Here is a 26,167-nt window from a genome sequence, read left to right on the forward strand (position 1 = left end):
TGAAATTTTCCTATGTTTAGCTTAGGTTAGAAATGTATGACCATACAGTGGATACTTTTCGTTATGCTCACTTGCGCTCTCTTCCCACAACCCAAAAACGATTCCTCCATCTACCATCCTGAAGGATCTTTCAATTCCTTAAATGCAGTTTGAGGAGATCAAACTGAGCAAGGAGGCTTCTGGAGAACGTTAGAGTGACAAATCGAAGGTGTCCTTCTTCATATCTCTCTCTCACACACATCCTAGCGTTAAGGAGCTACGGCATGAGGAAAAGATGTGAACGGAGGAAGCGGAGAGACACGAATAATGAAAAGCACCCAGTGGTAGTGAATAAGACAGGAGTGTGTGCATGCGTGTGCTTAGCTTTCATCTGCAGAGGCTGGCTTTTTGCTGGAGGACAGGGACTGTTCACTGTGCTGCTACCCTGCAGAGTGTCTGTGTGTGAAGTCTCCCAGGGGGACAGAAAGTGTAGTTACATTCTTGCCAGAACTCGGGACGCTCACAGTTTATACACCTTCTATTATGTTCGGCTGTCTTTTATTCTGGTGTGTTTGACAAATGGTTTGAAAAACTTCCATGTGGTAAATGCAGCATCTCATCTGGCAGCATTGCTAGTGACAGTTTGAATTGGAGATCTTGTTGATTACATCACATGAGGTATTACTTGCATGTTATAGGTACACACCAGTAAAAGCTAAAAGCTAACATTTGATAAAAACTAAACTAGACTACCTTGTTTAGACCAAACAATGATCCCTGCTGCTCTAAATCTGAGTTTTTGAAGTAAATTAAAAGGCTCTAAAAACTGAGTTATCAGATATATTTGTAGAGCAGACATCAAAAGCATGTATTATAAAACAATGCAAGGGGATGTCCGTGAATACCAACTTTTACCTTGCTCAGTACATAGTACTATCAACACTGTAACACTGTAACAGCATTTAAAACTCTATTCACATTCAGGTGTGAAGCACAGTATAAAACACAAGAAATGTGTTCATAGCTACTAACCATACAGTACAACCTATGTACTTACTTGTAAGTTCTGAACTCTTCTTCTTTCACCAAAGATTAGTTAGTCTGACAAGAGTCACTAAAATCAATAAGTGCCTAATTCAATAATCTTCTGTGAAAATCTGGACTATTGCTTGACCTGCTGAAACATGAAGTCTGAAAGATTCCTAGAGTTTCTAACAGTAGAATGGAAGGCAGAGCTTTCAGCTGTCATGCTGCTGTACTATGGAGCCAGCTCTCAGTTTCAGGAGGATTCAGGAAGCATACACCCTTTTTACTTTCAGGGTTAGGGTGACTCTCATCAGGTGTATCAGGTGACTCTGAACCCTCCCTTAGTCTTGCGGCAAAAAGCTGCTGGGAGGCTTCCAATGATGCATTTTGCATTTCCTCTTCACTTATCTCTTTTCACTCTCCATGAGGTTAAACACCAGTATTGCATTTAGTTATTAGTGATTATTAAACTCTGACTCTCTGCTATAGTGTGTTTTTCCCTAGTCTCTCTCTGCTCTTTTCTCTTTCCCATCACCACCAATCTGTGACAGCAGATGACTCCCACTTCCTGATCCTGGTTCTTCCTGGTTTTTTCCTGTTAAAAGGGGGGTTTTGCTTCCACTGTCACCAAGTGCTTGGGTTGTCAGGGTTGTCTGATTGGGGTTGTCCTTTTAATATGATAGAGTCTTTCCCTTGAGTTTAGTGTTTTTGTAAATTGGGACAATTACAATTATATTACAATTGCTTTTAAATGAGTTGATCTGAACTGGAGTTTCTTTTGAATAATGCACTCGAATGATCAAACATAAATATGACAAGAAGGGAGTTTACTAGCTATCACATAACAGTTCCCATAATGAAACAGACTGTCGAAAAGCTAATCAGTGTATTTTTTTAAACCAACTTCCCAGAATGACTCCCTTATGCCTGGGGTTCATTTTATTCCTTAACAGCTACAATAATTTCTAAAGGAGCATATCTTTACCAAACAAGATTTTTTGCATGTTTTCTTTAATGATTAATGTGTGGGTTCTAGATTCCCAAACCTTCTGTCTCACACAGTCTGTTTACTCATGCTGGGTGTTTGACAGACACACAAACAGTAGCCACAGTGTAGTGGCTGCTTTTTGTGAGAAATTATATTCATTCTCAATTTTTGACCAAAAAATACCTTCTGTTAGAAACTAGATTCTCTGATTCAGTCAAACCATAGTTGTCTTGTCTTGAGGAAATAAGAGATCATCCATCACCTGTCTAATACCGTCTCAGTGGTGAAGCATGGTGGTGGCAAAATTATGTTATGGTGTGCTTTTTAGCAGAAGGGCCAGTAAGTGGCTGTAGCTCAGGCGGTAGAGCAGGTCATCTACTGATCGAAGGTTGGTGGTTTGATTCCTGGCTTCCCCTAATCTGCATACCAAATATCCTTGGGTTAAAGGAAAGCTGAACGAGCTGTTAAGTACTACAGAGCACCCAGGAACATCGAAGGGAGCCGAAGGGTTACCTTCCAACAGTACAAAGACCCCAAGCATGTGTCAATCAGCGATATTTGTCACGCACCTTGGTTGTCGCTCTAGTTGGCTGCCAGCAAATTAATAAATGTTTGGGTCTCACCAACTTCCCAACACCTCTTCTTATTTTACCCGTAATCACTTGAAGTCATGGGATATCATTCACTTTCTTTTTTTTTTTCTTTTTTTTTTGTCTGTCCCATTTGGTTCTTTAGCCGTCAGAATTGTTGTCTGAAGACCAACAAGGATACCAAATGGATTTATTTTGCCAAATGGATCATCATGGCATTGCCGTATTGGTCCATTTGATCAACTTTTGTTGTTATTATTTATTTTATTTTCAGTAGTTACAGATGAGACAGACATGATTGGGGGATAGGAAAGGGAGAAAGAAAGAGAGGAAGGAAAAGAAAAACAGAAGGGAAGAGGGACAGTGAGAAAGGGCACTTACAAAGACAAAGAGAAAAAAAAATCTCCTGGATCACCTGTTGAGAGAAAAAGAATAGAAAACAAGCAAAATAAAAACAAAGCAACATACTAAACACAACACCATCATGTTAATCTAGCTAAGTGTAAACAGCAATAAATACTAAATATTGAATGTTGTTGTGCAGCACAGACAGCGCACAATGTGCTTTGAAGTAGCAGCTAAGAAAGGTGTAGTTTATGTCTACGAACAGTGAACACCCATGTGCACACCTGTGTGGATCAGCGCGCTTGTATACAGAAGGTTTCCCCATGTAACGGTCTGCTAGAGGGTGTGGAGGGCCATAGCCCCGTCCCCCAGGGCATGAAGCAGGCATGGAGGAGATCCAGGCTCCAGACATCCAGGGACCCCAGAGTGCGAGAGCCCAAGGAGTACCACCGGAGGGGCATCCGTGCCACCCTCCTGGGAAGGGCTGAGGAGATCCCCAGACGAGGGGTCACCCAGTAGCCACGGAGCAGAAGCCAGAGGGGGCTGCACTGGCGCGCCCGCCGGCTCTGCCGGCAGCCAGCTGTGCCAGAGTGAACCGAGCTGCAGGCCCCGAGGCCGGAGGTTCGAGGGCCCCCTTTGCCCCGGAAGAGGCCTGACCGAGCGACAGGCACCAGGCCCCGCCAAGTAGCCACCGGGAGTGAGCTGGTGTATACCTGAGCGCCCAGCCCCGGACACCAAGAACCACCAATGCACCGACCCCTGAGTGCATCAGTTACCGGCAGGGAGTGTGGTGAGGGGAGATAGGCCTCCACACTTTGGAGGGCCTGGGTGTTCCCAGGGAGGTGGAGTCTAAGACCAGACCTGACATATAAACACAGACAAACAGGCACACACAGACACAAACATGCATTCCCACCCTCATGCACACATATACAAACACTCAGCACTCATCCAACGTAGGAATAGACATATATGCACATGTACACACAATCGCACTCCCCAAACATACTCTATACCCCGGGTCCAGGTACCCTCGCCCCCAGAGGGGGAAACGGCACCCAGACCCAAGAGATGTGACCCTTTCCCTCCGGGGTGGAGGCAAGCAGACCGCCCCAGGCCTCGCAGAAGCAGGGAGGCCAATCTGTCAGCCAACACCTCCTCCCAGCCCCCCGCCCCGATGGCTGGCAGAGAACGGGGGTGTGTGAAGACCCCATACCTCCCTCCTCCCGCTCATGTGTAGTGTTGCTGCGTGTTGTTCTAAAGTGCATTTAAAACAGGGGAGGGCATGGTGCTGCTGCCGGAGAGCAGCAGGTGTTAGCACGGCCCCTCCCGAGAACCCTCAATGTCTACATGGATTTAAAATTGAGAGGTGGGCACCGGCGCCAGAGGTAGGGTTGAATACTCAGACCATTCACTGGACGCCGTTGGCGTGGTCACCCTCAAGGCCCTATATATATGTGTGTGTTATGACAGTGTGAATAATGTGGATGTCTAAGTTGTGGAATAAAATTGAGGCACAGGTGGCCAGAAGGGGACAGAGGGGGGGGATGTCTCCCCTGCACCCTGGTGACACACCCACACCCCAAGGCCCTACCTGTGTGGGTGGGTGTGGTGGAGCGGGAAGAGGGAGGCAGCCGGGGATGGGGAGGAAAAGAAAGGAGGGGCAAGATGCTCCTCCCTAGGGCCAGCTCCCCCGCTGACCCCAGTAGGCACCCCCGTCCTCTGGCACCCACCAAGGCAAGGGAGTCCAGGCCCATTCAGACCGGGGCCTACGGCAGCAGCACCGCCAAGCCCCACAGGACCCAGGGAAGCCCACCCTACCCCACCGCAGAGGAAACTGTACCCACCCTAACATTCAATCATCTCCCAGACTACACAAGACAACAGACACCCAGGTTAGGTTTGTTCTCCACCTCTCCTATGTCTCTCCCCCACCTGCAGAGTGGACTTCTGCAAGGATGGAACAACCTCCCCGCCATTTAAAGAGCCCCCCAGTTAGGCCGATGCACCAGAGGCCCCCTGCGCCAGGGCTGAGCCCCCGTGCACCCACCCGCCCACAACCTCGGCGACACACCGACTAGGACCGAAGCCCCCAAGGCCCAGCCAGAGCCCCATCACGGAGACGAAGCACCCCCGAACCCCAAGCCCCCCCGCCTGCCCCGGATCCACTCAGGGGCAGCCAGGCCACCAGGCCAGTAACCTACGTCCGCCAGCACAGACCATCCCCCAACCCCCGCTGCACGCAGCCACGAGGAGAACACCCTCTAAGAGCGACCAGAGCCACTGACCAGGTTATGACCACAGCCCCCCGGGTTGAGCCCTCCCGGGATAACGTCTCTAGGGGTCCTCCAGGCGCCCTAAGCCCGTCCCAACCTCCACATCAACCACAATAGCTAAGACGGGACCAAACCACGACCCCCCACCCCCTCTAGGTGACGGAGCCGATCAAAGGAGCCCAGAGGGATTGATCCAATGTGGTGGCAGAGGCTGTATCAAGACTAATGTGATCTATTAGATGGTTTCTATATTGGCTAGAATTAAGATTAGTTTTATTTTTCCAGTTCATGAGGATCGTTTTCTTGGCGATGCATAGGGCAGTAAAAACCATGTGGACTGTATTAGTTTCTGTAGTGACATCATCCAATTTTCCCAACAAGCACACTTTCTATGGTAACTGGTCGCCACGTCTCTGCAAAAATTATGTCATATGCTCATTTAAAAATTCTGCTTTGTTGATTTTCATTATAGCGTCATAAATGTAGATTTGATCAGGGAAGCTGATAGAAAGCTCCAACATATTTTGAATACTTTCTGAATGGTCTGTTGTTCTTTGTTTTTTTTTTACTATTGATTAGGTGGTGAGCAAGAATTGTTGTACTTGCACTGCGTGAAGCTAATGTCTGTATTTGATATTGTATATGTATTTTTCCCTTTATGACTAGTTATATAAGGGGTTTAAATGTATCATAGAAATTATGCCAGACGATTTGTGATAACTGATCCAACTTCACAAAAATTCTTTGATACTTCTCAGATTGCTGAAATGCTCCCTTTACCTCTATAAGCAGGTCGGTGACTGCAGGTTCATTTGTGGTACACGGTTCCAGGGATTCTAGTGCCTGTATCACTGAACTGGAAAAAATACAAATAAAATTTGGTTCTCTTAATTAAATAGCCGTCTTTGAGAGATATGAGGCGCTTAAGCCTTGTGTCGATCAAGCACTTCTTTTTTTAGCTAGCAGTGGCACTTAGCAGATGCTTGGGGAAAGTGCTAGTCATGGTTTCGACTGTTGCTATGAGACGATATGAGACAACTCAAAGCTCAAAGCTCTTTGGGTATTTTGTTTTTACTTGAATCACAGTGGCACATTGAGTAAAAATATGCTCAGCTCTTAGCACTTGCAAACAAGGAGACAAATTGGCCAGTGAAGAATGTTACAGTGGACCAAGTTACTGCTCAAAGTCGCTGCAGGTTTCAAACATCTGAGACTACATCTTCAAAAACACTATTAAACAATTCCCATACATGTTTTAATTCACTAGGTTAGATAAGTCATACTAACATCTCTTCTCCACATCTATTTCATACAGCACATGGAGTTAATAGAGCTGTAGCCAACATATACAGAAATAACAGAGCAGGTGTTGTTTGTGTTGACTGTATGTGTAAGAAGTGGACCGTGGCTAATGAGGGGAGATACACTAGAATGCATCTGTCCAAAATGAATGCTTTCAATCATTTAAAAAAAAAGTGACATAAGTGCTGGCATCCTTTAGGAATTAAAGACTTTGGAGCATAATTTTTCTCTGCTTTTGTTCTGCCAAATTATGCACTGTCAGGATCTCCAGACTTTCCATGTAAAATTGACTTGTAATAACTTCCATGTCAAACACGAAGCCAGCTCATTTTAGCTCACATTAACCACACTATAGGTATTTTGTACCTATTGTAACATGTTACTACTAATTAATGCACTATGACCCAAATCTCTTTTTATATAACAGACCTGTGATTATCTTCTTGAATAATGTTAATGGAGTCTAAAAGCTACTGACATCTAAAAGGTAATGTACAAAATGTAAATGAGGAGGGGAAAAAACGCTTTTTTGTGTTAATTTTCTTCTCATTCATCCACCAGTAGCAGCTGTGTAATGGTTGTGCATAAGCAGACGTTTGAAGTTCAGCTTTATCCTAAAGGACATATGGACATTAAGAGCCGGGGATTAAACCAATCATTCATTCAGCAGAAATCTGCTTTCCTGTTTCTCCTGCCACTGCCAACTTGTACTGTAAGATGAGGCAGATGAAATTAACGTGACTAAGTTTGTATAGACTTGACTCGATTTGACTCGATTCAATTCAAACTGAAAGTTTTAAATGTAATTGAATTTACATGAATTCATCTAAAGGATAGAGTCACACTAACTGGAGGTGAGAGCTCGGCGGATGGAAAGAGATGAAGAAGAAGACAGAGATCAGCAGGAGAGCAAGATAGATGAGCTGAAGAAAGGATGAGGAATAGCGAGGGGGAGCACTGAGACAGCAGGAGAAATGGATGATGGGACGCCATTACCTCCCTTACATTACTGCTCTGTTTATCTTGTGAGCACACTCAATCACCGTGGACCTGTGCTCAGCTGGAAGGACACACACACAAACACACACACACACACACACACATAAACAGTGGCATCCGGACATATTTGTATTACTATTTCAAACAAGCCATTAAGTAACATTCCTCCATTTGTTGTAGTTATATTGATAGGAGAAGATAGATGTGCAGCACACACACATATGCAATTTTTGGGTGACTGTGCATTTGGATGATGTCGATAGTCCACAATACAATTCTCGTGCTCATTTCTAATCATTTCTACTCTTAAATGTTATCATCAGAAAGGAAGAGACGAGGTCAGAGATAAACATGAAATAGAAACACAGACACATTTTGCAATCTTTTATTTTTTAACAGGAAAATCAAGCAACAGTAGTTGAACTTTGAGAGATGGTTATCCCTGACAGCTATTCAAACAGTTGCATTGTCTGGCTCATTATGCATCAGTCAGTAGTCAGAGCTTTGCTGACGGCCCTGCGAGAAAAAAAGTCCTGAGATAAAATCAACTGCTTTGTGTCCTCTCACAATTTTACAGTCAATATCGGAAATCAGACTGGCAGCCTTTTCTTGTTATGTGTTATTCAGTTATTTCTGTGACATGCGGTGTGTTAAACAGAGTAACACAGAGCAACTTTTGGAACGTTAATAAGACTCAGAATTGTCATTGGACACTAACTCAGATCCTCATCGATTCCTTGGAAGTTGAAATAGAAATAAGTAGAAACAGCTGCCTTTCTCACATCCTCTGAAAGGACAGCATCAGCCATTTCAGCAAGTCGCACAAAAAATATTCAAATGACAAAGCAGCTAGTTTCAGCTGTAGGAATCACAATGCGTATTCCTTGGGAGCTCAGAATGTGATCAGGTGATATTATTATAGAGGTCGAAAGTCCACAGGGAGAAGTTCGAATAGATGGTCAGCTTAACAAAGTGGGGTCTTTTTACACAGGAGATGTTATAAGGAACCCATTTCAACTGCATATTGGCAGTTGAAATGGGTTCCTTTCAACCATGGCAAGGAAGTTATTATGACCATGACAACAGAGGTCCTGTAACCCTGAGAAAGTAGCAGTTTGACCCATAACAAAACTCCTTATTCTCATATAAACTGTGATCGTTTTCCAAAGCTGCAGGCAAATGGAAGGTTTTACATATCAGAACATGATAAAAAAAAATCATATTCATACGGTTTTAAAGTTTGTTATGCACAACACCTCCTGATAAGTAAAATCATAGACTTTAAAGAGGGTGTACTTTCATCTTATCATGACTATACCTAAACCTATCCAAACCACAACCACAGTTTTGAGTTTTGTCACATTAACTTTTTCTTTCATCACTGATGATGAAGACTAAGGATACTATTTGACGATAGTAATTAGTTACTGCAGTAGAGGTAACTAGTCACCGTGATGCACTTGTGCACATATGACCTAGTTAGCGCTCCGTGTGATTGCTACTTATCATGTTTTTGCAGGCGCTCCTAAGAAGCAATCACACAGAGCATACAGCAGAAGAAGCATCCACTTCAAAAACACCTAAAGTTGTCCAGCAAAACGGCTTTACGCACCTTGGGCTGTTGAATCAGAGTGTGAAATTAACAAGCGGAGAATATTAAATTGGCTTTTGGATGGTTGCAAAACTGCAAGGATAACACAAGGCACATCACAAGAGAAAAGTACACATCAAGTGTGCTATACCATTGGAAAGCTGTGGGCTTTTTTTTTTTGCAGATTTTTCTGTGCGATCACTCCTCGGGGGAGATAAAAGCACAGTACTTACATACAATATGAGGCTGGCATAGAGAGTTTCTTTCTCTCCTCCTTACTTTCTTCTCCTGCCCTCCCTCCTCCCTTGTCTACTGTGATGAATGGTTTTGATATTGGCTGTGTGTGTGTGTGTGTGTGTGTGTGTGTGTGTGTGTGTGTGTGTGTGTGTGTGTGTGTGTGTTGGGGTTGGGGGGATGAGGTGCCTGTGTTCATACTGGACAGCCCCAGGGGGTTTTAGCTATCGTTAGTAGTCCTTAAAGATGACTGAAGTGAAAAAAAACATTGTCACCTTCCTCTCTCTTACACACACACACACACACACACACACGTATGCACACACTATAGATTATTCCTATTTAAAAAACTGCATCCCATATGGTAGCAAAGCCCTGTGACAGGTGATGTGTAGTCTCCGTCGTTCTTTCTCTCTTATCATTTCCCTCCCCCTTCCTTACTCTCTCCATCTTTTATCTCGGCAGTTGCAGACCTCACTGTTGAGACAAAGTTTCTTGCAGCGCATTGTCAGCATTGTATATGCTGCTCCAACTGCACGTGCAGATGTGGGAGTCTGTGTGTGCATGCATGCTTTACTGGTGTATCAAGCTGTGAGCAGATCTGCTTTGGGCTGGAGCTTTGCTTTGAGACTTTTTGTTAGATTCTCCATTACAGGATTGATAACACGCCTCGGTAAAGACAATCCTGGGGACATTCAAGCGTTGTTTTGTTTCATAAATGGTAAGATATTTAGGAAGGTGGACTATTTATTGCAATTGCTACTTACGAAAATGATCACTCTAAACGGTGGCACATCAGTCGTGTGGCTGTGTGTGTTGGTGTTTGAGGCTTGTAAGTGCAGCATCATTCTTAACCTGGTTATGTTAGTTTTCAATTGCAGTAAATCTCTTTGACGTGAGGGCAGCAGAATCTTTTCTACAAGAGCCTCATGTTCCAAAGTAATGTGCTGAGCTAAGAGATATGAACTTGAGACACTAATGAGATGTTACCAAAATGCGATCGCTTCCTCACGACTACACAGAAAACAGAACTACTGATTGGTCGTGTCCATGGCTCATTGGACTGAGACAATATCAGTTACAACTCACATCGGTGTTCAATCACTTGTACATGTAATTCCCTTGCTCCCCATTTTATTAGAACCCTCCATTTTCAGAGTTGACTAATGCAGGAAAATGCCACAAACTTAATATTAAGAAGCAATTTTTGAAGCCCATTATAGCCCTGATGTGCAGGCTTCACACCACATTAAGACAGGTTATTAAAAATTTTCGAAACCAGAAGTGACTCTTTACGAAATGTCAATTTCATGTTTGTGCAATTCAAAAAATTAGGAAGAAGTCTATTTTTTTAATATGCTTTCCACTCCATTTTTGTGCGGTGGATGATGTTAAAGAGCTATTTAACTTAAAACATCATCTGCTTCCACATCTGACAAACTAGCTTTGGTACCGAATCCCAACAAAGCAGTGGGTGAAAATAACTCTGAGCAGTGTGACAAACTTGGAGAATACTGATGCCAAAAGACACCTTGGGGGTATTTGACACCCTGGCATGAGAACTAGGGGTGGGTTTTGATTATCGATTAAAATCGATTCTGGCTTGGATAACGTGATATCGATTCATTAAAATCCTGAATCGATTTGTAAATATAAATTTATTTTGCCCGAAACGCCAGAATCTCAGGTTAAACCTCACAAAATTTCTACACCCACCAAACAGCTAAAACAGTAAATGAGAGCAGGTACACGGATTCTGGACAAACACGTAAACACACAACGCGGACCCAACGCATCCGAATCAGTGAGATGTGGCTTTCTCACCCGACGGCACGTACGCGGGGCTGAAAGCCGACAGCTCACTGATTTTGAAGCGTCAGCGGGCGCTTTGTGTTTATGTCCTTTTTGCGCTAGATTCTGAAGCTGCAGGTTTTATCTCTCCAAACAATATTGACTGAACCAGCAGCAAAAGACGATCCAAACTACGCTTCACATTTCGCTTCACATAAACATCGTCACGAATTTCCTCTTACTTTTGCTGTTTTGCTTCCACCACGATAAAATCACACTTCATGTAGAGCTCTCTCTCTAAATCGATAATCACCGCTACTTATTACCCACCAGTCTACGGTGTCGGCCGCTGTTTTTTTTTTTTACTTACTTCCGACAAGAAAGCCTCATTTCTGCTGTTCAATACTGAACAAATTTAAACTTTTTAAAATTATGCAAAATTGCAAAATGCTTAGCTGTGTCTCTAATCAAACCTCTGTAACTTTGCTCTGCTTCACTTTGTTTTTGACTGCACAATATTTTTAAGGTCATCTGCTATAAAAACCCAGACCAGGAAAACCGCCTTCATGTTTTTCTGTGTTTTATCCTCAGTTACTTTGACACAAAGGAATCTGCTGTGATGCTTACACCTTTGATAACATCTCACAAGTGTCAGGTTTCTTTTTATAGATATAAAAATATAGATATGTACTGATAAGTGATCTGAATTATAATATTTCTGACTGTCTGAGGCAAAATTTCCCCAATTCAAATCGAATTGTGGATCGAATCGATTCGGGACCTTGTGAATCGGAATTGAATCTATTCTAAAAATCAGTGACGATACCCAGCCCTAATGAGAACACATTTTGCAGACAAATTTGTGTTACCAAATGTGTTCTGCAATTACATTTGGAACTTCGGATACGATTTATTTCCTAAGTTAAGCATGTTGGTTGGTTAGTCTGCGTGATGGACCTATAAAGCACATGATAGTAAGACCAGAGATTAATGTTTAGATACGTACATTTCAGCTTTGCAGAAATTAAGGTGAATATCATAAACAGTGTTGGGCAAGTTACTTTAAAAAAGTAATTAATTATAGTTATTAGTTACTTCTTCAAAAAAGTAACTGAGTTAGTAACTGAGTTACAAGATTCTAAAAGTAATTAATTACTTGAAAAGTAACTATTGCTCTACTTAAAAAAAATGTTTAACCCTCTGGGGTCCAGGGTATAATTGGCCATTTTTGACTACTTTTGATTTCCCCTCTACATTTCAGCTTTAAAAACTATTTACTTTGCCTTGTTTGGTATCATTGTTTTCAGCACAACCTCATGTGTCTCAATTTACAATTAAGTTTACATTTTGACATACGATATTAATACAATTGATCTAAAATCAGACAAAAAACATAAAATCCGAGTAGAAAGTTATATTTTTTACTGTAACAACCATAAACATGTTTATTGAATCATATTTCACAACTTTAAATGCAAATATAAATTGTCAATTTTAAAATCCTATGTACAAGTTTTATTTCAAACTATTTACAGGACAATCAGGTGTTCTGCATTCAATATAATGCCACACTAATTATTTGTGCCACTCCAAAAAAATTATTTCTGTCCACTATAAAGGAGAACATCACAGCCTGATACCTGCAGGTCTGACATCAGCAGGTGTATCACTCATCCTGTTTTCTACCTGGAGACAGCAGTCGCCTCATTGTTCTGACACACAACACAAAACTATCCACAACACTACACACTAACTACACAAGACAAGACATTAACTACACACTCCAAACACGCTAAACGTCACAAATCTCTCACATCTCAAAACTCGCTCTCTCTCTCTCTTTCTCTCTCTCTCTCGTCGTCACTCCTAAAACTTCCCCCTCTTCCTAAACAACCAAATGTCATGTTGCCATATCATTTTTTGATTGGTCGACATGGTGCATTTTTCCAACAACACGAAAGGGCCGTTTTTTGTTTTGTTTTTTTATGTTTTGGTCATAAGCAGAGAGTGCTTGCTAGCGCTGTCCTTAGACAGTAAACGTGACGAAACTATTGAGGAAAAAACGGCGTGTATATATTGTTTATCATGACTCTGGTTTTACGTAGCCTATCAACACAATTTAAAAACTGGTATATATCACCTTGTTGCTTTGTCATCTTGAAGTGGTCAAACAGCAGCACTAATGCGATTGTTTTGCCCTCTTAGCTCCAGGTGTTGTGCCATAAAGTGATTTGTCTGCCAGAAAGTGATTGCTGTCCGTGGGAGCGCACGCAGCTGCTTAAAGCTGTAGCACCTAGATTACTTACATAGACAGCTACTTCCGTGCAACTGATATAAGGTGCGGTAAGCTGAAGACAGCTTCAACCGTCTGTTTGTTGAAAAATAGTAACGCGACCGCGCTGCAGTTTCTTGTTAGTAACGGTAACGGCATTGTAACGATAGGAATAGTACTGAAAAAAGTAACGCTGTTACTTGTAATGTCGTTATTCCTATCCCTGATCATAACCTCTGCTTCAACAAACATTTATGGCAGGTTCATGGGCACCGCACTGATTGTTTGTTGTTGCACTCCTGTGACGTCACCACAGACCATCGCTGTTTGCATTGGCTCTTATAGGCACACTGAGCTCACTGCAGTCTTTTCTGGAACAATAAGTGTCGCCAAACAGAAAAAACCTTTGTTGATGTAGGACTAGAAAAAGTCAAAAAAGTTAGCAAAACTATGGCAAATATTTTTTTTGTTTAGTTTTCTCCAGAATGTCTTTTCACGCTTTTGCAACATCTCCCACAGCATAATGTGAGAATCCTTGAGAAGCTCCTATACTGATATAAGTCTATACGATCCTGTCGGTAAAAATCTATCTCATCGGTTTTTACCAACAAGACTGTACACTCACACAAGGACAGAAAAATTGAGAGCTGCTGAAATAACACCAAAGCGTGACTTGCCTCAGAAGTTGTGTCATCACTTTCAACATCTCTTGCGAGGGCAACAACGGTGAGGATCAACCATCATTGACCATCATGCTTTTCTTTCTGCAAGTGGAAATTTCACTGTAAAAGAAAAACCTGTGGGTTTGCAAATGAAATGCACTGTAAGACAATGACTTGCTAATGTATTTACTGTATATGAACATATCCTCTGGGTGACTGAGATAAACAGCCAATAACCTCAACTCATTGTGAACTACAGAATATTAGTAGCATTTAACTCACCTCAGTCACAGGATAAATGATCCCAAAGTAAGAACTAAAGTGTCCAAGTATTTATTTTTACATATATTTGATAGCAGGGAGTGAGCCATAGTGTCACCAACTATTAGTATTCCCTAAATGTGATAACACTAAAGGCCACACAAGTACTGTAGTTGCCTCTCTCTTGGGTACCTGTCCTCATTTTCCCCAGTCATTACTCTTATTCTTAGAAGCTTTATTCATGAAGCCTCAGGGACAGGCCCTGGGGGAGGAGCTGGGGAGGAGTGAGGAGGATGAACAGGTGCAGAGAAGCAGAAAGATGCAATCAAAGAGAATAAAGAAGTAAGTGTGGTAGTTCTACCCAGGAGCATTTTCTCCTGATGTCCCTCACCCCTGACCCGACATTCAACCCTGTATTCAGACACGGGTCCTAAAAAAAGACATATTATGAATGCTCTTTGAAGCAGCTGTGCATGTGTGTGTGTCAGTGTGTTAGTGTAAACGTCAGTGTGTGCTTGTGTGTATTCATGTGAAGACCTGACTCCCAACACATTCAAATGGCTATGAGTGCATTTAAGGACTAATTTCCAAGCCTTTTCTATTCCTTCACTGCCCTCCAGAGCAGTATTTCCTCACTTTCTCTTTCTGCCTTTTTGTAAATATCTTTCTCTACCTCTTCTTTTCCTCTGCACTGTCTGCTTGGCAGACTTTACACTCTCTTGTTGCTGTCAGAGCCCCTCATGGGTTTTGGAACTACTCTCTTCCTCTCTTGCTTTTCTCTCTCTCTCCATTTCTTCTTTCCTTCCCTCACTGAGAACAACCGAAGCCTCCGTTTTCTCTCTGCTTGAGGCAGTTTTGTGAAAGAGAGAAGAAAAAAGGGAAGACAGAGCAAGATAGACGGGAGAAGCAGGCAGACAGAGAAATGAATGGCCTTATTCACAAGCACAGCAAAACCAGACACACACACAGTAGGGTACATAGCAATCTATCATTCTCAATAATCACTGCCCCTGTTTATGAAGCTGTTGTGGCCCAGTTATCCCATTAGCTATGTTCTACTGGAGAGGATTCGATATGAAATCCATAAGGTGGCCGAATGTTCTTCCCAGACTATTGATTTTCAAGGTTTATCTTTTGTCTTGTCTTTATAATGCTACTAATTAGCCCACTTGAGGCATTATGTCCCTGAAAATGTTTGATCAATTGTTCTCTGCATGTTTCTCTACATTTACCTACATTTACATGAAGGTAAATGTAGGAGATTTTTGCATTATAAATGTGTTTTATTAAACTGGATAAACGTATCCCCTGAGATTCAAAAAACTCTTTAGGTAGCTCTTCTAGGGAGAAGAATGCATTATAATAATGTCTCCGGGAAGGAAACCACAAAAATATTTAATTCTTCATAACTCGTTTATGCCTCTTGCTTATATTGCTTATACTGCTGTGCATACCTCTTTATTTTGGTGCTGAACAATTGGCCATTTCTTAAAAAGCTCTCCGGATGCCTCCTAATTTTGATCTATTTTATAAAGTAGTGAGCATTTTCTCTCAAAGAATATTGATCTTTAGGCTTTTAGCCTGACTTCATATACCTTTTTCTTTTCTTTTTTTTTTGCTCATAAATAGAGTGGATAAAGAGCTGCTTTCTTGATTTAAAAATAAATGTGTGTAAAAAGTGTGCATGATTGTCTATTACAGAAGCATCTGTTAACCTGTTTGCTTTTTACGAAGAGCTGCGGGAAAAAGTGATTTATGTGTTTTACTGTTGCATGATTTTATTGAAAACAGTAAAACAATTTTACAGGCATATTATGAAATTTCTTTTCTAACCTTTGTGGTGCCGGCAGCTTTTTGCAAGAAGTTGCTCCATTGTGTCATAATCTCCAGTATGGTGTATTATATGGGAACTAATCTGAAATCCATACAGTGACTTTGCTCTCTGCCAGATTTTATTGATCTCCAAACTTTGTCTTCTATCTTGTCTTTATAATGGTCCTCTTTAACAGAGCTTTTGATGCCCATACAAATGTAGTGCTTCACTGTGTAATAAAAGAAACTTCTAGAATGGTGGAGTGGTTAGCCCCACAACAACAAGCCCCTGGGTTTGAACCCACCGGTGGCTGGGTCCCTTCTGTGGGGAGTTCTCCACATGTCTGTGTGGGTTCTTTTTAGGTTCTTCACAAAGTGCATGGGTTAGGTTTATTGGTGATTTAAAACTGGCCATAGGTGCGAATGTAAACAGGAATTGTTTTATGTCACATGGCAAGCACTGAGAGTGATGTTAAAGGGGCCACCACCAACACCACCCTGACTTGGGTAACCAGAAGAAAAATGGATGGGTGGAAAAAAATTCTCTATAAAAACCTTTTGAACTTTTGAAAACTTTTTTCTCATTTGTTAGCATATTATCCCCCAACTCTTTCTTTCTTTTTTGTCACCAGTGATTTTTATGGGTTTGTTTTTGTTTCTATATTAATGAAACTGAATTTAAGTTAGAGACCCACCAATTGCAGTTTTCTTGTCCAATTCCAATTCCAAGTGTGACCAGCCAACACTGATTTTCACCAAAAGCTGTAGCTAAAACCATATGCAAACAAAAATTCGCTTTTCTTCGATACACGTTTTTTTCACAATGAAAGAAATCATCAAACCTAACAATTCCCCCCAAACTGCAGTAAGTTAGAGGAGTAAGTTCTGCAGTAAACTCTCTCACTGAAACAACTGAAAATAAGGTGCTCTGCTGTTGGAAAGAAGTGCAAAGAGTTAACTGAAAATATTCTGCTGAACACCCACCTTTACCTAGCATATTTTACCTTACCTTATCCTAATCTGACATACCTTGGTTGACTAGCCGGTGACCAATCAGGGTCAAGCAAATCTGGCTGGCCAGTCGGTTCATCTCTAATTAATTTAGTTGTTTTTCTATTTCATACCTCACCGGTCAGATACGTTTAATGAATGTGACTAGTCTCAAAAATATAACAAAGCGCAATCAAAGAGTAAAGGTAATCCAACAGTTCAGAACAGAGACCACAATAAACCACGAGTTCCACAAACAGACAAAGCTGGATCAGATAACTCAAGAAAGACTCTGTGGCTACAAACACACACACAGGTATAATCAGCAGGAAGGGATACAGCTGGGTAACAAGAGATAGGTGATGACAATCAGGAACATGAGCCGGGGAGGAAGTACAGGTCAGAGCAAGACATTAGAAATTACCAGAGCAAAAAATGAACACTAACCCTAACTGGCTTAATATGTTTTTTGAATAGGATAACTAATTTCACATACAGTAGGAGTCTCAGTCACTGTGGACATTTTACTGTTCAAAGGATCATCCTCGAGCAGTAAAATAATTTTTCTTTGAAAATCTGGACTCTGAACACTTTTGCTGTGCTGGAACAAAAAAGCACAGGAGCTTGCTTCTACAGAGCTAACCCCTGGGTAAATGAGTTAAACATGAACTTTCAGTGTAAGCCATTGTGCAGTTCATTTGTCTATAATTATATTGCACATAAAGTTGATTATTGGTATTCACCACGTCCCCACTCCCCACCCCCCCATTCTCGGGTACTACTGCTCTGCCCTGTAGGCACCCCCAGGCAATGTCAGGGAAAATGCACCTTATGGCTTTTAAACAAGCTTGTACTCCTCATTTGCTCATGTGCGTGCTTTATTTTGGCCTTTGCCTCAAGATAATGGGAGATCACAGACTGAGAATTGCATGTGTGCTTTGGAGGATGGAGGGATGCTTGTGTGTGAAGGTGACTACAGCATCTACAGTATGGGTCTGTATAAGTTTTGATGCTGTGCTGTTACAGAAGGTATCTATTCTCTCTGCTATGTTAACAAAAGAAAAGCAAGAAGCTGTCGTAAAGACATCAGCATCATGGTGAGGGATTTGAGAGGGAAAATGGTTAAAGAGCGAACAACACCAGAGAAGCAACATTCTTTCTTCCCTGTTATGCAAATTGGACAAATTTGAATGTGAAAACAAGAAATAAAGTGATTTTGCAGAGTATGCAGATGATTGAGAGGGCTTTCTATATAAGCACAGAGATACAAATCAGAGAATAACATGGACAGCCGCGGATGTAGAGGCTTGAGTAATGCAGACAAAGGAAGGACATCAGATTTATGGAGGGGTATGCACAGAGAAACAGAGTTGTTTGACAGACAGAGTGAGTAATTAAGAATCAAAAAACAGACTGTACATTAACAAAAAAGGAGACGCTCGTGAACAAGTGAAGGGGGAGCAACTAGATGTAAATGTAGGAGATGTCCCTGGAGACCTATTGTGGCCAGTGCTTTAACTGTGGTGATGATGTACCATGCCGCTGGTCCCCTCCTCTCATTAAAGCTTTATGAAGCAAGCTTAGCACACATTTTATTACTATGACGCCACTGTCTGGCACATTCCAGCCTTGCGGCAGGGTGGTGTTGGTGGAGGGGGTTTTAGAAAAAAAAAAAAAACAAGCCAATAGAGGCATAGATCAGAAAAGGAATCAAGAGAGAAAGGAAGAAATGTGAGTGTAAGAAAGGAAAAACCAACATCAGGAAGCACGAATAGAAAAAAGAAGAAGCGATAGACGGAGAACAGAAGCTAAGAATGAAAGCTCAGATGAATGAAAAGTGGGATTTCAGTTATGTGCTCTGGGCCTGTGTGTATAGTTGCAGCTGTCTTGGTATTGTATAAAAATAGACTGGTTTGGGATTAAGGCTATCAATATTTCTTTAGGTTTTGATGGGGGCCCATGAGGTAGATGGAAAGTCAAATTTGAAGACAAGTGATGTCATAAGCTGCATCTAAGCCAGAAGTTTCAGTCAAATTTCAAAAGAAGTCATCAGCTGGCACAGGAGCTCTGCTCCAATCTGCAACCCAGGATGTCAGCTCACATGTTCAGTGCTTCAGTTCTATTATTTCTCATTCTGCTGGGTTTTTTTCCTTAACTCAAAATAGTTGATCCTTGTACCACAAATTCATCCAAAATCAAGCCAGTTCTACTGAGCTTAATACATACAAATGGATTTTCCTTAGCATTTATCAAAGATGAAACTCCAAGTACTGCACTTTCCTTGCATTTCACTAAAAAAGTACAATCTTTTTTTATTATCTTATAACACAACCTCATTTCAGCATCGCTTATGTTACGCTCATGTGCACTGAAATATCAACCGAAATCTGGGAAAAAGTTGTAAAACTCATTTGGGAAGACACTAAGAACATTGACTTTAAGAACACCATGACTCAGCTACTGCTGAATGACGCATGCTAAGTACGTCTAGTATGCTAGTTCTCTGAATTGAAGACATTTAGCTCCTGTCATAATCAGAGACTAAATCCCTGCCTTATCGCCTCCTGGGTGTAGGGGCCTCAGCTTTGTTTAATTGCCACAAGCCCAAGCGTCAAAGCTGCATCTCCCTCAGTGTTTACCCCCACTGAGGCTTATAGCTGATAATGGAATTACTCTGAGTCCCAGGGGGAGGGAGAGCAGGAGGAACAGGAAGAGGAGGCAGCTATAGATGAAGGAAAGTGGATGATGGTGGAAGCTGAAAGAGAGAGGATGGATGGAGCGTCTGCCTAGAAAACTAAAGAAAGGGGCAAAGGTATGAGGTGATGTGATGCGCAAGAAGATAAATAGAGGGAGAAAGACAGGAAAGAATTTAGAGTAATGCCTGACTGTTGCCAAAAGCAAACCCTGCAGTCTTCATGCCTTACTGTTTACTCCAGTGTGACGTATGATGGGGCGGAGAGTGAATTATGATGCAGGGTAGAGCTGAAGTCCAAAAACATGGCTGTTTGAAAGAAAGGAAGAATGGGACTTAGGAAAGAAAGAGGAGGAGGGAATAAGAGGATAAAAGAGAAAGTGGGCAGCCGAAGTGAAACATTAAATCCTATAAAAAGAAATAAATGATGACACAGTTTTCTTAGACTTCACTCGCTTAATTTCTGTGTCCTCTTCTTTTTTCTTTTTTTTTTTTGAGAATATGGAGGATTCCTCTGTTCACATACCAAGTGCTTTTTTCTTGGTTGAGCTACAAAGATGAATGACAAAACAAAGCAGAGGGTAGAATTTTGCAGAAGCGACATAGCGGAAGATGTCAGAGCTTTTTACTCTTCTCTCTGTCATGTTTGAAAGCTTCCGGATGTTTGGAGACTGAGCTGCAGTGCTGTAGCAGAAAATGACTATATTTGAAGTGAACTCGTGGCTTGGTCTCGGATTTTTTATTTATTTCTTTGGCTCTGCATGTCTGTATGTGTGCAAAGATGGATCTTAAGGATCTAAAAGCTGTTGGGAGTTTGGATTTCATTTTAATTTTCTCAAAAAATGCATAAGAAGCAACATGAATTTTGGCAACTGGGAACGATTTTGTGTGAGCATTTGAAAATGTCTTGTCAGGGAGTTTAGGTTGGCGTCTGATTTTCAACCCATGCCCCTGCAAATGTTTGTGCTTGTAATGTATAACTACATGTGTAAGTACATAAGAAGTGGCAGAGAGGGCTATTGTGTTGCCTGTTTTGGGTGAAATAAAAGTCATTTTGCAGAGGCAGTCTAATGTGAAAATGACTGATGTATTTTCAAGATCTGTTCTGTTTCATTAGGCATTTGCAAAATCAGTCACACACACAACTCAAAAAAGAAAAAATGCAGTTTGTGGGTCTAATTAGGAGTGTAAAATTAGTGCATAGCTGACACAAGCTGAAGCCGTCTCTCATTAAAATTAGTTCACATGTGAAACCAGATTCCACAGTGTGAATTTAATTAAGGGCCATGTGTTCTTCTCCATCCTCCCCTCTTGCTGTTTTTGGACCGTTTCTCTAGCAGCTTTCAAAAGCGAAATCACTGAGTATTATATAGTGTCATATAGTATTTTTATCGACTTACCCACTTTTTTTTCTTCTTCTACCTGGATTCCTTTTGTGTCCGACACCCTATCCCCCAACCCCTCCCCATCTTCCACCTCTTCTCTGTCCTCAGTCTGTTCTCAGTATTCAAGGGGGGTCTTCGCTATCTTCGGCCTTTACGACAAGCGTTCAGTAAACACGCTGACATCGTTTTGTGGGGCCCTGCACATCAGCCTAGTGACACCCAGCTTCCCCACTGAAGGCGAGGGCCAGTTCACGCTGCAGCTTCGGCCGTCCATCAGAGGAGCTTTGCTGTCCCTGTTGGACCACTATGACTGGAGCCGATTTGTCTTCCTCTACGACACAGACAGAGGTAAATGCCCAGCAATGAATGCGCTAATGATGCATGTAAAAACAGCTCGAATTTATAGTGGTCTTATGACCAAGACAAAATCTGACCACTTCTCATTTTCTTCTACTTAACTTTTGTTCCTTGAGAGTTTTAAAGAGCAAAGTCAGAGAAGACTTTCTGGAAGGTTTTAAAAGGGGCTGTAATATAGTAAAATGGTCAATTTCAACTAGAAAAGCCTAAAAGACTGGAACATAACTGGGCAAGCATTATGTACTTACAGAATTACATGGGTTGCCATGATGCACAGAAAAAAAAATCCAAGCGCTAATGGGCAGGTGTGTCATTGTTTTCAAAGGACTCAATGCTATTCTGTTAATACTACGTACACCACATGATCCAGTAGCTTCTGGATCCATCCTTAGTGTTAAAAATGTTTAAAAATTAAAGTAATAATTTTCTTTTTGATTCTTAGTATTTCACATTTAATTCAATTCAATTCAGTTCAGTTTTATTTTATAGCACAAAATCACAACAAGAGTTGCCTCATGGCACTTTATATTATAAAGGTAAAGACCTTACAATTATACAAAGAAAGCAGACAAACCCCCAACAATCATATGACCCACTATGAGCAAACACTTTGGCGACAGTGGGAAGGAAAAACTCCCTTTTAACAGGAAGAAACCTCCAGTAGAACCATGCTCAGGGAGGGGTGGCCATCTGCCGTGACCAATTGGGGGGTGAGACAGGACAAAGACCTGCTGTGGTTAGCTCGCTCTGCTTTATAATGTTGTAATTTGAGGTTTGCGTGCATTTGCTTAAGGTCCTGCACAGCGTCTCACAGCATTGAGGGCTAGACTTCGACTGGGTCTTTTCAGCACCTTGGTTCTTTTCTTTTACAGCCTATCTGTTGTAGATTTGCTGCTGAGCTTTGGATCATTGTCCTGTTGGATGACCCAAGTCCTGTGGCTTCAAAGGAAGACCCCAAATGATCAACCCTCCATGCTTGTGCTTAACAGTTGGCATGAGGTGTTTGTGCTGATATGTTGTGTTTGGTTTTCACCAATCTTGGCACTTTGCTGGGCATCTCCACTTTGGTCATGTCTTTCCAATGCAAGCACTAAAGCCTTGACATTTTTTTTCAAAAGCATCTTTGCAAACGTAAGTCATACAGCCCTGTTTTGTTTTTGTTTTTGTTTTTTAAGGGGAGGCTTTCTCCTGGCAGCCTTTCAAAAAAAGTTGTACTTGTTTACCAGTCAATCTTCATCTAATTGTGCTGTCACAAACTTTAACATTTAACACACTTACTGAGGCCTGTAGACCCTGAGACATATTGCTTGGAGGTGTTTTGCATTTCTAAGGCAGAGCATTGCATTGTTTGACTATATGGTGGATTTCCTGGGACGTCAGCTCCTGGGCAGATGGCAGCATTGAGCTAACACATTCCTGAATCCTCCAGAACATCAAACTGTCAAAACTTTTGCTTTCATAGAGGTGCTCAGACTTGCAGATGATCAGTTAATCAAGGACATTTGATTAGCAGCACCCAGCTGCTACTGACCCTCTTAATTCCTATAAAAGCAGTAAGGGCGTACCCCTCTTACCCTTAAGCCTTTCTTTTCTTTTTTCATTCTTTTTTCATAAAGTAACTCCCATATTTAGCCCTGTGTTCTCATGGAAACACAAAGGTTTTATTACTGGCAATGAGCAGACTTTATAAGGACAGCAGCTGAAACAGTGGTGATTTGGCACTTTTCAGCCAGAGACAAAGATTTGGCCTCAGCTCTTGCGGCGTTCACCTGCTTTTGATTCGACCATGCCATCATGCAGTGCACGCAAGTTAGTGGAGCAAGCACAGCTGATGCCCTCAGTCCCTAACCACTGTCATGGGGATGCTTGGCACGTTATTTCTCTCGCACACACTTACATGTGCGCACAAATAGACACACACTTACACTCCCACGCAGACTAATCCCCAGCCACAGGGAGTGAAACACAGGTCAAACATGACGTAAAGTCCCCAGACCCTACTATAGTGGGTGTGTGTGTGCATGTGTGTAGGTGCTTCAGCCAGCATCCTGTGGCCTTCGTTGTTTTAAGTTATTACCCGGGGGAGCAAAAGGGAAAAAAAAGAGGAAGGAAAAGGGGGAACAGGAAACACAGGTTAGGTCAGTCGTGCTGGTGGCAAAGTCAAAAAGACAGAAAATTAGCTGTGAGTCATGAGAGAAGGAGACAAACAAGGTGACGGGGGCAAGGGCTAGGAAGAGGAGAAAGTGGAGGTAGATGGGGGGCAGTGGAGGATGGCAGGGGGAACATTACAGAAAGGAGGAATAAGTAGACAGACAAAATCACAAGCCTCTGGGGATGTACAGTAGCATATAGCACAGGAAGGAGGGGGAATGTTTGAGAGAAAGGGGGATCGGAGGGAGAAATGGAGCGAAAGATGGATGCGTAAGAATTTGGGCTGTACTCACCCATGACTTGGCCAAGGCAGGGCCCTTCATTATAGGCTCCCATCAAGACCTGCTGCCTGTAATGTGCTGGAAAATGGGCAGTAACACTGTGATCTGTTTTATGCACCCTGCTCTGCTCCAGAGACAGCTGCTAACACACACTCACAGAGGCATGAACTGTGGACGTTCACAGAACTGCACATGTGCATGCAAAGGCAAATGCATTCACAGACAAATTCAAATAGATTATATTACTGCATGCCCATTGCCCATTTCTGAAAGTATTAGATAATATGTGTAAACACAGTACATAGGAAGGCACACATACTGCAAAACACCTGAGTAACTTACAATATAATCATTTTGTATTCTGCAATTAGTTTTAATTCTGATTTCATTTTAATTTTTTTGTGTTCAATACAGTTTAGTTTCTGAAGCAGATGAGCTCATTTGAGTTTAGTTTTTATCCACTCTTTCATTTTCTTGTGCCTCACCAGTTCAGGGTTGCAGGTGTGCTAAAGCCCATCCCAGCGGTCACGGGGCGAAAGGCAGGGTGCAGTGCAAAATGATGATTTTTAGTTTCTTTTTTATTAGTTAGTCTTAAACTGGTTATTGCAGTAAAAACACAGCACTTTGTGAAGGCGGTTGACTCGAGGTCACGCAGACCTCCTAATTCTTAATAAACAAAATCAGCAAAGTCTCATCCAGGCAGGTTGTGATGACACATGTGAACAAAATGTCAAAAACATATTTTCTTTTAGTTTAGTGAATTTTGTAAGTTCACAAAATCTTTTCTGTCAGTTTATTTTTCTCCAAAAGTTAGGTTATTTTTCACACCAAGTTTTACCTTTTTAGAATTTTAGGTTAAGTTTTAGACACAGACATTTTCATTTAGACACATGTATGATTCTATATAGCATCAGTCGAGAGGTTAAAAAGGTCAAACTAGAGTGTGTGCTTTCTCGTCTTGTGTTTTAGAAGACTCCTGCTGTACTTGTGTTTCTCTGCCTTTGTGTCCATGTGACTTTCAGCGAATTGTGATATCATTTTATTTTGATCGAATCTGCAGCATTAATACTATTTTTTGCTTCCCTTACTCTCTGTTGTTTAGGTTATGCAATACTGCAGGCAATTATGGAGCGAGCGGGGCAGAACGGATGGCAGGTCAGGACACACACAAACGCACAAATTCTTGGAAACCTGCTAAAACACATGCACAATAATTGAATGCTCTCTCAGAGCGCACAACTCGTATATTAATTTAAACAGTCACATGCACACACTGTGCTCCCATGCTGTGTATTCACATTTCTGTGATTAGTTCTTCAAATAGCTTTTTCATTTGCTTGAGGTTTACATGCATGACTCTATCCATGATGCCTGCTCCTGTTTTCCTTTGACATGTAAAAACAGGTGAGTGCAATCTGTGTGGAGAGTTTCAATGAGGCGGCGTATCGGAGACTCTTAGAGGACCTGGATCGACGGCAGGAGAGAAAATATGTCATTGACCTGGAGCCTGAGAGACTGCAGAGCATCCTGGAACAGGTACTGGTATTGTGAAATTTAACCAACAAGACTGTGAATACTTCAGTCTAAAATCCAAAATAGTGGATAGCCAGCAAACCATGTAACTGATGTTAGCTGAGTATGGAGGTTGAATATGGAGAGATTTGTGGTGCAGATAACTTAGCAGGATGGAAAAACATGGAATAATTAACAGGTCTATTAAATGTTAAATAATTCTGTTTTAGAGTAAGTTTGAGGTTGTTATTGCCCTTTATTAATGGCTACATTACATTTACAGCATTTATAAATACTCTACAGTCCCTGGTTACAAGTAATAAAAGGAATTTTTAAAATGTAAAAAATGATCCAACTGCTGGTGCATGGAGGTCTGACACTGATCTGGATGCTAAACAAGATCATGAGATAGAGTTAATGGCTGCCCAAATATCACTGAGTGAGGGCAGAGATGACATTACTGACCTGCACTTAACACTTAATGAGATACAGCCAACCCACAATGATGCGTTTTTAGATCCTTTTAACCATATAATAGGTTGTGTTAAGTAATGAGGTGAGACCCTGTGAGAAATAGTAAAAACAATTAGAATTAATGTTAAGTTACTAATAACTGTAGTACCACATAATGGAGATTTTTCACCGTACCACTAGTGTCTGCCGACTGTCTG

General features: G+C 41.7%; 1 protein-coding gene across 4 annotated transcripts in view; it reads left to right on the plus strand.

Moving 5' to 3' along the window:
* The window catches only part of gria4a (glutamate receptor, ionotropic, AMPA 4a), a 116,418-nt gene that overhangs the window by 29,732 nt on the left and 60,519 nt on the right, over positions 1–26,167 (plus strand). For all 4 annotated transcript variants that reach the window (XM_063494205.1, XM_063494206.1, XM_063494207.1 and 1 more), the window contains exons 3-5: positions 21,304–21,543; positions 25,087–25,139; positions 25,389–25,520. In XM_063494205.1, the coding sequence (XP_063350275.1) occupies positions 21,304–21,543; positions 25,087–25,139; positions 25,389–25,520 (425 nt within the window). The remainder of the gene's footprint in view (positions 1–21,303; positions 21,544–25,086; positions 25,140–25,388; positions 25,521–26,167) is intronic.

The sequence above is a fragment of the Pelmatolapia mariae genome, linkage group LG14 (assembly GCF_036321145.2).
Source record: "Pelmatolapia mariae isolate MD_Pm_ZW linkage group LG14, Pm_UMD_F_2, whole genome shotgun sequence".
Taxonomy (NCBI): domain Eukaryota; kingdom Metazoa; phylum Chordata; class Actinopteri; order Cichliformes; family Cichlidae; genus Pelmatolapia; species Pelmatolapia mariae.